The 11,438-nt window shown below is 54.6% G+C and overlaps 7 protein-coding genes across 7 annotated transcripts in view; 6 read left to right on the top strand and 1 right to left on the bottom strand.

The window, feature by feature from the left end:
• The window catches only part of LOC121435313 (H-2 class I histocompatibility antigen, Q10 alpha chain-like), a 731,224-nt gene that overhangs the window by 520,620 nt on the left and 199,166 nt on the right, over positions 1-11,438 (top strand). The window lies entirely within an intron of this gene.
• Positions 1-11,438, top strand: part of LOC121435272 (H-2 class I histocompatibility antigen, Q10 alpha chain-like) — a 708,503-nt gene that overhangs the window by 520,944 nt on the left and 176,121 nt on the right. The window lies entirely within an intron of this gene.
• LOC121435270 (H-2 class I histocompatibility antigen, Q10 alpha chain-like) overlaps positions 1-11,438 on the top strand; it is an 808,095-nt gene that overhangs the window by 646,194 nt on the left and 150,463 nt on the right. The window lies entirely within an intron of this gene.
• The window catches only part of LOC121435275 (H-2 class I histocompatibility antigen, Q10 alpha chain-like), a 703,994-nt gene that overhangs the window by 542,093 nt on the left and 150,463 nt on the right, over positions 1-11,438 (top strand). The window lies entirely within an intron of this gene.
• Positions 165-3,111, top strand: Gpank1 (G-patch domain and ankyrin repeats 1). Its single transcript, XM_041634507.1, has 4 exons — positions 165-323; positions 819-976; positions 1,397-2,000; positions 2,502-3,111. Exons 3-4 carry the CDS (start codon positions 1,399-1,401, stop codon positions 2,941-2,943), a joined length of 1,044 nt encoding a protein of 347 aa, XP_041490441.1. The 5' UTR covers positions 165-323; positions 819-976; positions 1,397-1,398; the 3' UTR covers positions 2,944-3,111.
• Positions 4,019-6,958, top strand: CUNH6orf47 (chromosome unknown C6orf47 homolog). Its single transcript, XM_041634517.1, has one exon. It carries the CDS (start codon positions 5,147-5,149, stop codon positions 6,029-6,031), a length of 885 nt encoding a protein of 294 aa, XP_041490451.1. The 5' UTR covers positions 4,019-5,146; the 3' UTR covers positions 6,032-6,958.
• On the bottom strand, positions 6,838-9,274 carry Apom (apolipoprotein M). The gene is made up of 6 exons (XM_041634567.1): positions 9,068-9,274; positions 8,701-8,855; positions 8,413-8,492; positions 8,031-8,129; positions 7,764-7,862; positions 6,838-6,972 (listed from the first exon to the last, which is right to left on the bottom strand). Exons 1-6 carry the CDS (start codon positions 9,179-9,181, stop codon positions 6,947-6,949), a joined length of 573 nt encoding a protein of 190 aa, XP_041490501.1. The 5' UTR covers positions 9,182-9,274; the 3' UTR covers positions 6,838-6,946.

The raw sequence follows: 11,438 nt of genomic DNA, 5'->3' as shown, positions 1-11,438 counted from the left end.
GGCGAGAAACTGACGAAATGAGGGCAAGGTGAACTACCAATCCCAGGAGCACCCGCGCGCGCCTCTGGGGTCGCGAGGCCCTAGAAGCCTCCTGGGGGCGGGGCGAACGGAGGCGCCACCGGAAGCGGAAGCCAGGGGCCGCGGCTTCCCAACCAGGAAGCCTGGGAAATATAGTCTTCGGCGCTTTAGGCTCGCTCGGCTGCCGGGCCGGCGCCAGCGGGGCGTCCTCCCTGCCGCGCTCCCTCGCGGCTCTGCCCGGGGACCCTGGTTCTCCCTCCGTCAGGCCCGCGACAGCGGTCGCCCAGCATCAGGCATGCGTAGAGGTGTGGCTCGGTGGGGAGGGACTTAGGTCGGGGCTCTTGGAGAGCAGTGCGGCGGGCGTGCTAACCTGTGGTGGCGCCAGCCAATCTGCCGCTCGACCCTTTGCACTTCTCCATGTCCTCGGGCTGGAGTGGACCCTAAATGTGTGATGAGGGGCACCGTGGTGGTGCTATTTCATCGCACAGCTCCTCGGCATGTCACGGGTCAGGGCCTTTCTTAACGCAGAGCGTGGCCTTCCAGCTCCAGAAGAGGAGCTAGGAGCGGGAGGGACCACGTCGAGGGTGACGAAGAGCATTGTGGGGGCGTTATGGAAAAGTAGGACCCCAACCGACAGGTCCCCCTGGGTCCTCGCGCTACCTGGGCACGCGATGCTTTGCGCGGATGCTTGGAAAGGTTCCAGTGCGGGAAACTGAACCTTGTGTGTGTGTTTTGTTGTTGTTGCTGCTGCGCACGCGTCTTCCTGCCACGTGACTATTTGATTGTGTCAACTCTTGCAGATTGCGACAGCTCCCTTTTGCGGTACGGAAGTGACAGTGCAACACCTTGCCCTGGAAACCTTCCGAAATAATGTCACGCCTGTTTTTATTTGGGGAAAGGAGACCCCCAAATAAGATCGAGCAAGAGTTAAAAGGTCAAGCTGGTATTTCCTAACGTGGTATGTGCTACAGGGTGCAAAAAATGTTTTCAGAGAGAGCCTGCTGTTTTTGTTTGAAGGGAGATGGGAGTGGAATGCAGGACCACTAGACAACTGTCTGGAGGAATACTTTTTCCTATTATTGCTTTTGTCTTTCTTGTGTTAGAGATAGAACCCAGGCCTCCCAAATACAAGGCAAGCATTCTACAGAAAGCCTTATCCACCATGGCCTCATGAAAATTTATTAACATCTGGGCAGTCATTCTAGGGATCCCTGGGCTCTCGAGATCCTAGGTCGTGGGGTCAGTTTGGGGTGGGAGGTCCCTTTTAGTTCTAGCCTGCTTTCTCAGCCCAGCAGGCTGCTGGAGGTGGTGTTACTCATCACAATGGCGACCTGAAAAGTTGAGTGGTCTTCTCAGCCGTTCTCATTTCTCCCCAAAGCCATGTCCAGGCCATCTCTCATCACATTTACTCCAGCCACTGACTCCAGCGACCTCTGGAAGGATGGGCAGCAGCAGCCACAGCCGGAGAAGCCAGAGCCTGTCCTGGATGGGGCTGCAGCCCGGGCCTTCTACGAGGCTCTAATCGCGGACGACAGTACTTCCCCTAAGCCCCAGAGAGCTGACCCTATCAGGGAAAGAAAGAGGAAGAGAAGGAGAATAACAAGGGATGCTGCGGCAGGAGCCTCGGAGCAAGGAAGACCACTTGAGGATGAAGACAAGATGACCCCGGGGATCTTGCTGGCAGCCCAGAATGGGGATGTGACAGAACTTCGAAGGCTGCTGGAACCCCGAGAGGCAGGGGGAGCCGGAGGGAACATCAATGCCCGCGATGCCTTCTGGTGGACTCCCTTGATGTGCGCTGCCAGGGCAGGCCAGGGGGCAGCTGTGCGCTATCTCCTGGGCCGAGGGGCCGCCTGGGTAGGGGTCTGTGAGCTGGGAGGCAGAGACGCTGCTCAGCTGGCTGAAGAAGCAGGCTTCCCTGACGTAGCCCGCATGGTCAGAGAGAGTCCTGGGGAGACGAGGAGCCCTGAGAACCAGAACCGGTGAGGAGGGGCTTAGCTCATACCCATCTTCATTGTGTTCTTCTTCCTGGACACCCCTCACAGGGGCTCTCCACCTTCCAGTGTACCTCGTTCATGTCATAGAGCGGGGGTGGACAGGGTCTTTGTCCTTGCCTGAGAAGTTGGGGGTAGGAACGCCTTTCTCAGGGTCGTGAAGCTGCAGTAGGTCAGTGCGGAAGCCATGCTTCTCACATAGTGGGCACTTTAGACAACACCAGCTCTGCTCGCTCTTCCTAAGAGCTCGAGGCCTCCCTAACTGCCCCACGTAGTCCCTCTGTGCCGATGGAGAGGGGCCGGTGGAGATTTGCCTAACGCTGGGCTGGGCTGGGCAGACCTGGGGTCCCTCTCCAATGCGAGACAGAACAGATGACGCTGAATCTAGAAGCATGGAGCAGGCTGCCCTGCCCACCAGGTTCTGCATAGCGGCAGCTTCAGGCCCTCTGCTTTTCCTTCCTTCCCTGTAACTCCTTTCTTTCTCTGCAGGCCTCCCCTGACCTCCCGGTTCTGTGAGGACTGTGGTGCCCATTTTGAAGACTCCAACCACCGTACATCTACTGCCCACCTGCTGTCCCTGTCCAGGAGCCCCCAGCCCTCCAGCCTTCCCCTTGGGGTGCCCACCTCCAGTCCTGGCTTCAGGCTGCTACTGAGGGGTGGCTGGGAACCAGGAATGGGGCTAGGACCCCGGGGCGAAGGCCGTGCCAACCCCATTCCCACTGTCCTCAAGAGGGACCAGGAAGGACTGGGCTACAGATCTGCACCCCAACCCCGAGTCACGCACTTCCCAGCGCGAGATACCCGGGCTGTGTCTGGGAGAGAGAGGGTGCCTCGAGTTGCCACACTGAGTCAGAGGGAGAACAGGAAGAGAGAGGAGAAGGACAGAGCCTGGGAGCGAGATCTGAGACTGTACATGAACCTTGAGTTCTGACCAGGCAGGCTGGCCTTTAATTTGCTGGACTTGGGCCCCTGGCCTGGGTATTGGACTTCTACTTCCTGGGATCCGCCCAGATGCCAGACCCTCGGGTTCTGGCTTTTGGCCTCTGCTTATAGAGAGAATGACTGAGAGTTGGGAGATAAATAAACTTCCTTCATTGTGGTTTGTTTACTTTGTTGCATTGGGGCAAATCTGAGTCACCCTCACTGAAGGACAAGCTCTGCAGGTGATAAGGGAGTCCCTAGCCTGGCTGGCTGCACTTTATCTGTTCTTTGAAACCTCCCTGAAGTAGGAATTGCCCAGCTCTGTTCAAGGCTCCTCTCAGTGTCTCTGGGACGCCAATCCCGTGGTGTATGCCCTGTCACAAACCAGTTCTGTTATTTGCTGGAAACACCACAAACCCTCAAGTTCTGAACTCCTTGATAGATCGGGGAGTGAAGTCCTGCAGAACTGACCCGTGTGCCTAACATTATCCAACCTATATGCCATCCTAGCTGGCACCAGAGAGCTCTGACCTCCCAAGTGCAAAGTTTTCAGATGACCTTTTATTCCTTCCTTTTTTTCTTTTTTTTCCTTTTTGACAGTCTCATCTTGCTATGTAGATCAGGCAGGCCTCAACCTTGCTGTGTAGCTCCTACTGTCTCTGGAATGCTAAGACTAAGGTGTGTACACCGCCCCCCCCCCAGCCTTGCAATGTGGAGGCTGTAACCTAGAGTGTCATAGCTGCTACACAAGTGCTTCTGGAGTTACCGTCCTAGTCCTCCACAGACAGCCCAAGACTCCATTTCACTCCCCGTAACCTAGAGTGTCATACCTGCTACACAAGTGCTTCTGGAGTTACCGTCCTAGTCCTCCACAGACAGCCCAAGACTCCATTTCACTCCCCGAAAACAGGCAGCACTTTTCCCGACATTTTTCTTTCCTGCTTGGCACCCACGCTCACTTGGGATCCTCATACCAAGTACTAGAGATGTGAAAGCTTTCAAATCACTGTCACGAAGGGCAAAGGGCAGTTGCTTAAGTCACGTGGCTCCTGTTATTTACTTTTCTGGACCAACAATACGTGAAGTGGTAGGTGAGAAACGGAGGAGTGGCGGGGGATGTGCAGAAGCGCAGGACAGCCAGAAGCGCTGCGTTGGGGAAGAGGCTAAGAACCAATTCAGAGCCAGCCTGACCTATATCTGCCCAGGCCTTTCCTGAGCTACACGTATAGGGAATCTCTGTCTTTTAAAATAAAAACCAAGGACCGAAGCGCCGAGTCGGAGGTGGGCGGTGAAGAGCAGAACTGGGCTTGTATTCAGGTTCTGGCTTAAGTGATCCTCTCTACGCCTGCGCTAGTGGATGGCGGGGGCTACGGGGGAGGTCGTTCTGCAGGGTCCGCCTCACGAGTGGCCGAGCTCCGCCCCCGCCGGTCCCTCCCGGCCCGGTACAGCTGCTTCCGGGCTCGCACGGCTCCGGGAGGCCGCTCCCCGGACGCTGGGCCCCAGAGCTACCCGCAGCGTGCGGCGCCGAGACGCCTGGGTCCCCGGGGAGGCCCACACTGTGCCTCGCGACTGCCATCTCCAAGGACGTCTCCGTTCTGACCTTGCGGAGGCCGCGTCTCAGCTGCGCCCTCGCGGGACAGTGGGGCCACTTTGTGGACCGAGAGCCTCCTAAGTTAAGGAATGTGTGTAACCGCCTGGAGTTCGCTGGACACTTCCATCCCGGCTTCCTCCCACCTGGGACTTCCTGCTCCTTGAGCCCCTCGGGCAGCGCGGTTTAAGGCTCCTCAAATTCAGGACCGAAGGACTCAGGACCACGTACCTTCCTTCTTCGATGGAGCACCATCTCCCCTTTTGGGGGCACCTTGGGGTGTGGCCTTGGTGAGTGAAACTTAGGGTGCTGACCGCTGGGAAGGAAATCTGAAAACAGAACATTGTGGGGGTGATCCTGGCCTTATAAGGCCCTGGAAGTCTGTGAGTGTGTGGGGTGGCAGATGGATTTCTTTTCCTCTAAACTGACAAGGAGGCAGGCCATTTACCACACTTGAGGCTGCGTGAGCCCTTTCTGAATTCTGAGTTAGGACGACATCAGACATCACCAAGCAGATACCTATTCTGAACCAGAACAGATTCCGGCCTCTGAGGAGATCCCGAGAATCTTAAGCAGAGTCAGGAAGCGGTCGCAGATTTGGGGGAGCTCATTATACAGTTCAGTCATGTTCCTGCGAAGGCTTGGTGGCTGGCTGCCTCGACCTTGGGGCCGCAGGAAATCAACAAAGGCTGGTTTGCCTGCCCCAGAACCCAGATGGGTGGACAGTTCCCCCGAGAATTCTGGGAGTGACTGGGACAGTGCCCCAGAGACAATGGGAGATGTGGGGCCTCTCAAGAAGACCAAGGACTCAGGGAAATCAAGGATCCCTGGGGCTGCTCCAGAGTCGAGCAGAGAGGTCCAAGTGGATCAACTTGGGAGCAGAAGAAAGGATTCCTTTAAGCGGGACAAGACTGCCTCTGGCGTTCAAGAGTCTGCGAGACTGGAGGCTGGAGGAGCCGTTCCTAAACTGGAAGGGGGCTCTGTGGATTCAGGCGGCGTGAAGAACCTTGGAGTGCCACCCCCAGGAGGACTAGGCACTACCGGACCAGAAGCCCTATTGGAGAAACCTGGTAGCCGGCAGAAGCTCCTGCGTTGGCTCCGGGGGGACCCAGGGGCTCCCTCACATCACCTGCGGGACCCAGAGGAGTACCTGCAGATCTCCACCAACCTGACTCTACACCTGCTCGAGCTGCTAGCCTCAGCCCTGCTGGCCCTGTGCTCCAGGCCTCTTCGAGCTGTCTTGGATGCTGTGGGCCTCCGAGGGCCTGTGGGGCTCTGGCTACACGGGCTGCTGTGTTTCCTGGCTGCCCTCCATGGACTCCACGCTGTTCTGAGCCTGCTTACTGCCCATCCCCTGCATTTTGCCTGTCTCTTTGGCCTCTTGCAGGCCCTGGTGCTGGCTGTCAGCCTCCGGGAACCTACTGAGGATGAGGAGAGCACTGATTTGGAGAGTGAGGGGCAGGGGAGGGAGGCTAAGGAGCCAAGGGAGGGTCCAGAGAGGACGCTGTGACTGGTGAGGGTGGGGGCAAAGGGTGAGACAGTGCTGTGGCCTTTGGGAGGAAGGTGGGGAAACCCAGATGTAAGCACAGTGACCTCAGGGATGGGGAGGAGCCTCAGGAGCCTCTGTCATACAGGTGACAGATTGGGGCTGTTTAGGTGTCCGAGAATGGACAATGGGACATCACCATTTGAGTCACCAGCTGTTGTTATTGCTTCCTTTTACATTTATCCACCTTTTTTTAAATTACCACCTCAAATCCCCCCCCCACTCCACTTTTAAAGAGCAAAACAAATAAAATAAGAGTGATGGTGGAGAATGAAGGCCGAAGGGTCCTTTCCAGTCCCCAGGGTGGGCGGGGCCAGAGGCGGACAGAGAGCTCTGCATTAAGAGGTAGTGAGGAGATCTGTGCTTTCCCTTGGATTCTAGGGTCAGAGCCACCTAGGGGACTGGGGCTGTGAGGTAGGGGTTGTAGAAGGGGCTCCAGGTGTGATGGTACTGCAGGGAGGATCGGGTACTCAGTGAGATCCCGGAGAGACAGGGATGGTGCAAGCCACAAGGGCATGAGGACCAGTTCAGAAGGGCTGTGCAGGGCAGCGGGGGCAGCACAGTGCCTCTCATCTCCAGTCGTGCTAGGGATTTGCTCACTCAGCAATAAACATGCTACACTAAATCCTCCATCTACCAGTGCGGTCTGAGAGGTGGTGCTCTGTGTCCTTCCTGATGCCAAACAGCTGCGCGTGGCAGAGGTTTCCTTCTGGGGCAGGGGCGTGCCAAAATGGAGAAGTGACTGATGTCTGCACACAAAACTCCGGAGATGAGGATTGAGAACCATGTTTATTATCCTTGAGAGGGCGTGGAGAGTCTCCCAAGTCTCCCCTCGAAGCTCAGTCCCACCCTCTGTCTAGCACAGATGGAAGTGACGGGTCACTTGCTGGACAGCTGGCAGGCCTCTGTGATGGGAGGAGAGAGGAAGCCCAGTGAGCGGAATGGATTGGGAATAAGGGACCCTTCTCTCTCTCTCTCTACCCTTTGCTCCCGTTAGCCTCTAAAGCGGTGGGTCTCAGCCTGTGGGTTGTGACCCTTGTGGGGGTTGGATGTCAGATCCCCTATGGATCAGATGTTTACATTTTGATTCACAACAGTAGCAAAGTTAGCTATGAAGTAGCAACAAAAGGAATTGTATAGCTCGGGCTGTGAAGTAGCAACAAAAAGAATTGTATACCTCGGGGTCACGGGGTCACCGCAGTAAGGAACTGTATTAAAGGCTCCCAGTGTCAGGCAGGTTGAGAATCTCTGCTCTAAAGACTCAGAAACCTACCATTTTCCTCTTCTTATTTTTATTTTTGAGAGACAGTCTCACTACGTAGCCCCAGCTGTCCTGAAACTCACTGTGGGGACCAGGTTGGCTTCAAACTTGTGGCGATTCTTCTGCCTCTGTCACTGACCAAAAGCCTCTTTTTTTTTTTTAAAGATTTATTTGAGTGATCTATCTGCATGTACACCTTGATGCCAGAAGAGGGCATCAGACCCACTGTAGATGGCTGTAAGCCACCAAGTGGTTGTGGGAATTGAACTCAGGACCTCTGGAAGAGAAGCCAATGCTCTTAACCTCTGAGCCAGAGTCCCCCAGAGCCCTGCTTGGTAGAGGCCTCAATGTGCCCACCCTGATAACGTCTGCCTTGGGCCATGGCCTCTGCTGACAATACCCACAGACCTCTTCTGGGAGACCTCGACCCCTCACCTTGATTCCTGGGAGTCACCAAGAAGACTTTGAAGTCCAAGCAGGAGGTCAGAGACTGGAATTCCTCCACACACTTCTCTGGAGGGTGTGGTGATCGGTCTGGAAGGACAGGGAGCCGCCAGGCCAGTCAACATTACTGCTTCTCAGCCCTGCCCCCCCCCCCCACGCCCTAAGAGACCTGGTGAAGATCAGCCCAGCCTGTTCTGAAAGGGAGATCCTTTGGCCTTCTAGTTTCCCTCGGCCACTTCCTGCCCTGTACCCACTCACTGTAGAGGAGAAAGCGTTGGTATCCCTCGCCCGTCTCTTTCAGCATGATTCCGCCTGGGCACGAGCTGGAGAAGAGGTCTGTTTTCATGTCAGGGCGGCCTGTCAGGATTGGGAAAGGATTGTGAGGACAGATGCAAAACCAAGCTGAGTCAGGCCTAGTAGTGCAGGGCCATGATCCCAGCTGCTCAGGAAGCTGAGGCAGGAGGATTTCACGTTCAAGGCCTGCCTGGGCTACAGGGTTAGTTCACCACCCATTAGGGCAATGAAAGGTTAGAAAGGGGTCTGGGGATAGCTCATGATGGTGTGCTTCCCAGCATGCAAGAGGTCCTGGGGTTAATCCTCACTTCGGAGGGGGATGGAGGGAGGGCAGGTGAGAACCAACCTTCAGTCCTGAGGTCTGTGTTTCCTTTCCCTTCAGTCAGGTGGTATATCCATTTCCGGGGCACGCAGATCCCATTCTTCCTGCGGAGGTGGCAGTAGAAAGATGGGAGTGTCTTCCAGCCATACCACCAACCTTTGCTGTTTCCCACAGCCCAGCTCTTTGGGGTTCGAGCTGCCAAGGGAGAGCTAGGCCCATGCTATCAGCAGTGGGTAAGGACTCCGGGTGGGCTGACTGTGCAGTCTGGGCAGAGAACACACCCAGTGGGGCCTCTGCTCCCTCAACACTCACGTGCGGACGGCAGCACGAAGCTGGAGCTGCCTTGGGGCAGAGCCGGTCGCCATGTTGAAGACAATATTGTCCACCGAGTCAAAAGTCGCTAACTCTTCTTTGGTGGGGGCTGCTCCTGCGATGAAGTACCACATGCCCAGGTGGGGATCTGGGGACTGGAGAGGCAGTGAAGGAAGCAAGAGGATGAATTAGTGGGTCCGGCGGGAAACCCATCCAGTCTTTCCATCAGTCAGCGGACTAAGAGTCAGGGCTGAGGTGCTGGTGCCCTCATCCTCTCCCCTCCTTTCCCAGCATGCCCTAGTCATCTTGAGCTACCCACCCACAGCCTCCAGCTTCTCCTTCGGGTCTCCCTTTCCTCGGTCCATACCTCTTTCTCGCCCACTTGCAGCGTTGTGAGTTGACTGTGCTCAGGGCATTGGCTCATGGAGTTAAAGACAAGGCCGTAGAGGTAGAGCACAGCCGCCCAGATTTGGTGGAACATCGCGGGCAGGAGAGAGCTGCTGTCTGCAGGTGAGGGGACCTCTGCCTTGACTGTTCTCTGCTGGCCGCTCAGTCCACTCCGCTTTCAGCCCCCTTGCCTCGACCCTTGACCCTTTTACCTGCTAATAAGTAACTCCAGCCTTGTTTTCCAACCCAAGCCTAGCCGAGCTACAGCACTGGGGCCTTCCTCCCCCTCTTCCGGATGCAGCCACCCTACAGTATATGCGGGCATGTCCAGTGACTCTGAGGTGTCAGGAGGAGAGCCGAGCCCTACAGTAGAAGCCTCCAGTCTTCCCGCCTGTATCTGACTTAGAGCTCTGCTGTCTGTGAAGCTCCCAGAAGTGACTGGGTTAGGTCTTTCATTCATTCACTTGGCAGATTTGGGGATTTCCGTTGTTGGCCAGGAACTGGCTAATCCTGGGGGACATTTTTTTAAGAAACGGAAAAATAGCTTTACAAACAAACCATTGCAAGAGAAGCTGATAAGTGTTAGAACAGGCGCCAGTCAGTCTCGCTGGGGTTCTTTCTCCTTTTTTTCTTTTTTTTCCAAGACAGGGTCTCACTATGTGGCTCTGGCTGTCCTGGAACTCACTCACTCTGTAGACCAGGCTGGACTCACTGAGATTCCTCTGCCTCTGCCTTCCAAGTGTTGGGACCAGCGCTGGGCTAGGGACAGTTTTTTTCCCCCTCCTGTGCTGGGGATCAAACCTAGAGCTTTGAGCACACCAGGTCTGCTCAGGAGTAGCAGTGATCCACACCCCCAGAGCCTGGGACAGTTGTAGTAATCGCTCGCGCTATTTTTCCATCTGTGGAATGGGCGATTCATAACTCTCAGAGTTGCATGAGATCATGTACACCCAAGTCAGAAGTAGATGTCCACTATTGTAGTGACTACAAAGCACCCACTGCTATTGCTGGTTATAGGTTTTAAATGGTAGGGTGCTACATTGTCAGGAACTAAAGTCACCGGATAGTCTTAGTATATAGAACTGTCAATGCAATGAGGTGGGATTTATTTACATAAATATTGTCTTCTCCTGAAGCGCCTCAAGGCTCATGCTCAAATATACATAAAAATAGCTAGGCAGTGGTGGCGCAGGCCTTTAGTCCCAGGTAGGCAGAGGCAGGTGGATCTCTGTGAGTTTGAGGCCAGCCTGGTCTACAGAGCTAGTTCCAGGACAGCCAGGGCTACACAGAGAAACGCTGTCTTGAAAAAACAAAAACATGGGGGCTGGAGAAATGGCTCAGAGGTTAAGAGCATTGCCTGCTCTTTCAAAGGTCCTGAGTTCAATTCCCAGCAACCACATGGTGGCTCACAACCATCTGCAATGGGGTCTGGTGCCCTCTTCTGGCCTGCAGGCATACACACAGACAGAATATTGTATACATAACAAATAAATAAAAAAAAAGAAAAAACATATATATATATATATATATATATATATATATACAGGTAAAAAGGAAAACTCCATGTTAGGATGAGGTGTTTAATTTTAATTAGGCAGGTTCATTAGCTGAGCCAAAGGGTGCCTTTGATTGCTGAACTTCAGTACTTTGATAGCTGGACCTTAGTAGTCAGCCTGAGGAGGAAGTGGCCAAATAAGGGAACAGACATTGCCGGCTAGCTCTAGGAATGCAATCTAATGGCTTTCAGCAAGGCAGAGGGAACGGGGTAGAAGGGCAAGGCCTGCCAGAGCCATCCAGGCTCATGCTCCATGCTCTACCTGCCATCAGGCCACCCCTGGTTACGTACCTAATAGTAGCTTGTTCAGAACAACCGCAAAAAACGTGGATGATGATAGGCTTGATTATTCTACTGGAGTAATGATCAGGTTTGTGTGTGGGACCAAGTAGGTGCCCTACCACGCAGGCCCTTTAAGTTTTTATAATAAAAATCTACACTCTGGGTCTAGGGAAATGGCACGGCAGGTGAGGGTGCTTGGGAGATCGCCAGATCCCCACACAATGGAAAGCGGACACCAGCACGTTTCTCCACATCTATGCTAAGCTGTGGCAGACTCAAGGTCACAATCATTCAGGAGGCAGAGGCAGGTGGAGCTGAGACCCAGTCTCGGCGGAAAAAAATTACAAACGTAGTCTGGCAGGGTACCACACGACTTTAATTCCAGCACTGGGCGGTGGCTGTATGAACATTATGAGTTCCAGGCAATTCAGAAAACACAGAGTTTTATCATACAGGTTGGCACCGAAGAACTGCTCACTAAATGCTTACTGGACCTCTCTCATCATCAGCACCG

Source organism: Microtus oregoni, unplaced genomic scaffold, assembly GCF_018167655.1.
Source record: "Microtus oregoni isolate MIOR12 unplaced genomic scaffold, Mior012 000046F_ref0000063, whole genome shotgun sequence".
NCBI lineage: Eukaryota > Metazoa > Chordata > Mammalia > Rodentia > Cricetidae > Microtus > Microtus oregoni.
This window is presented reverse-complemented; position numbering and strand designations above follow the sequence as displayed.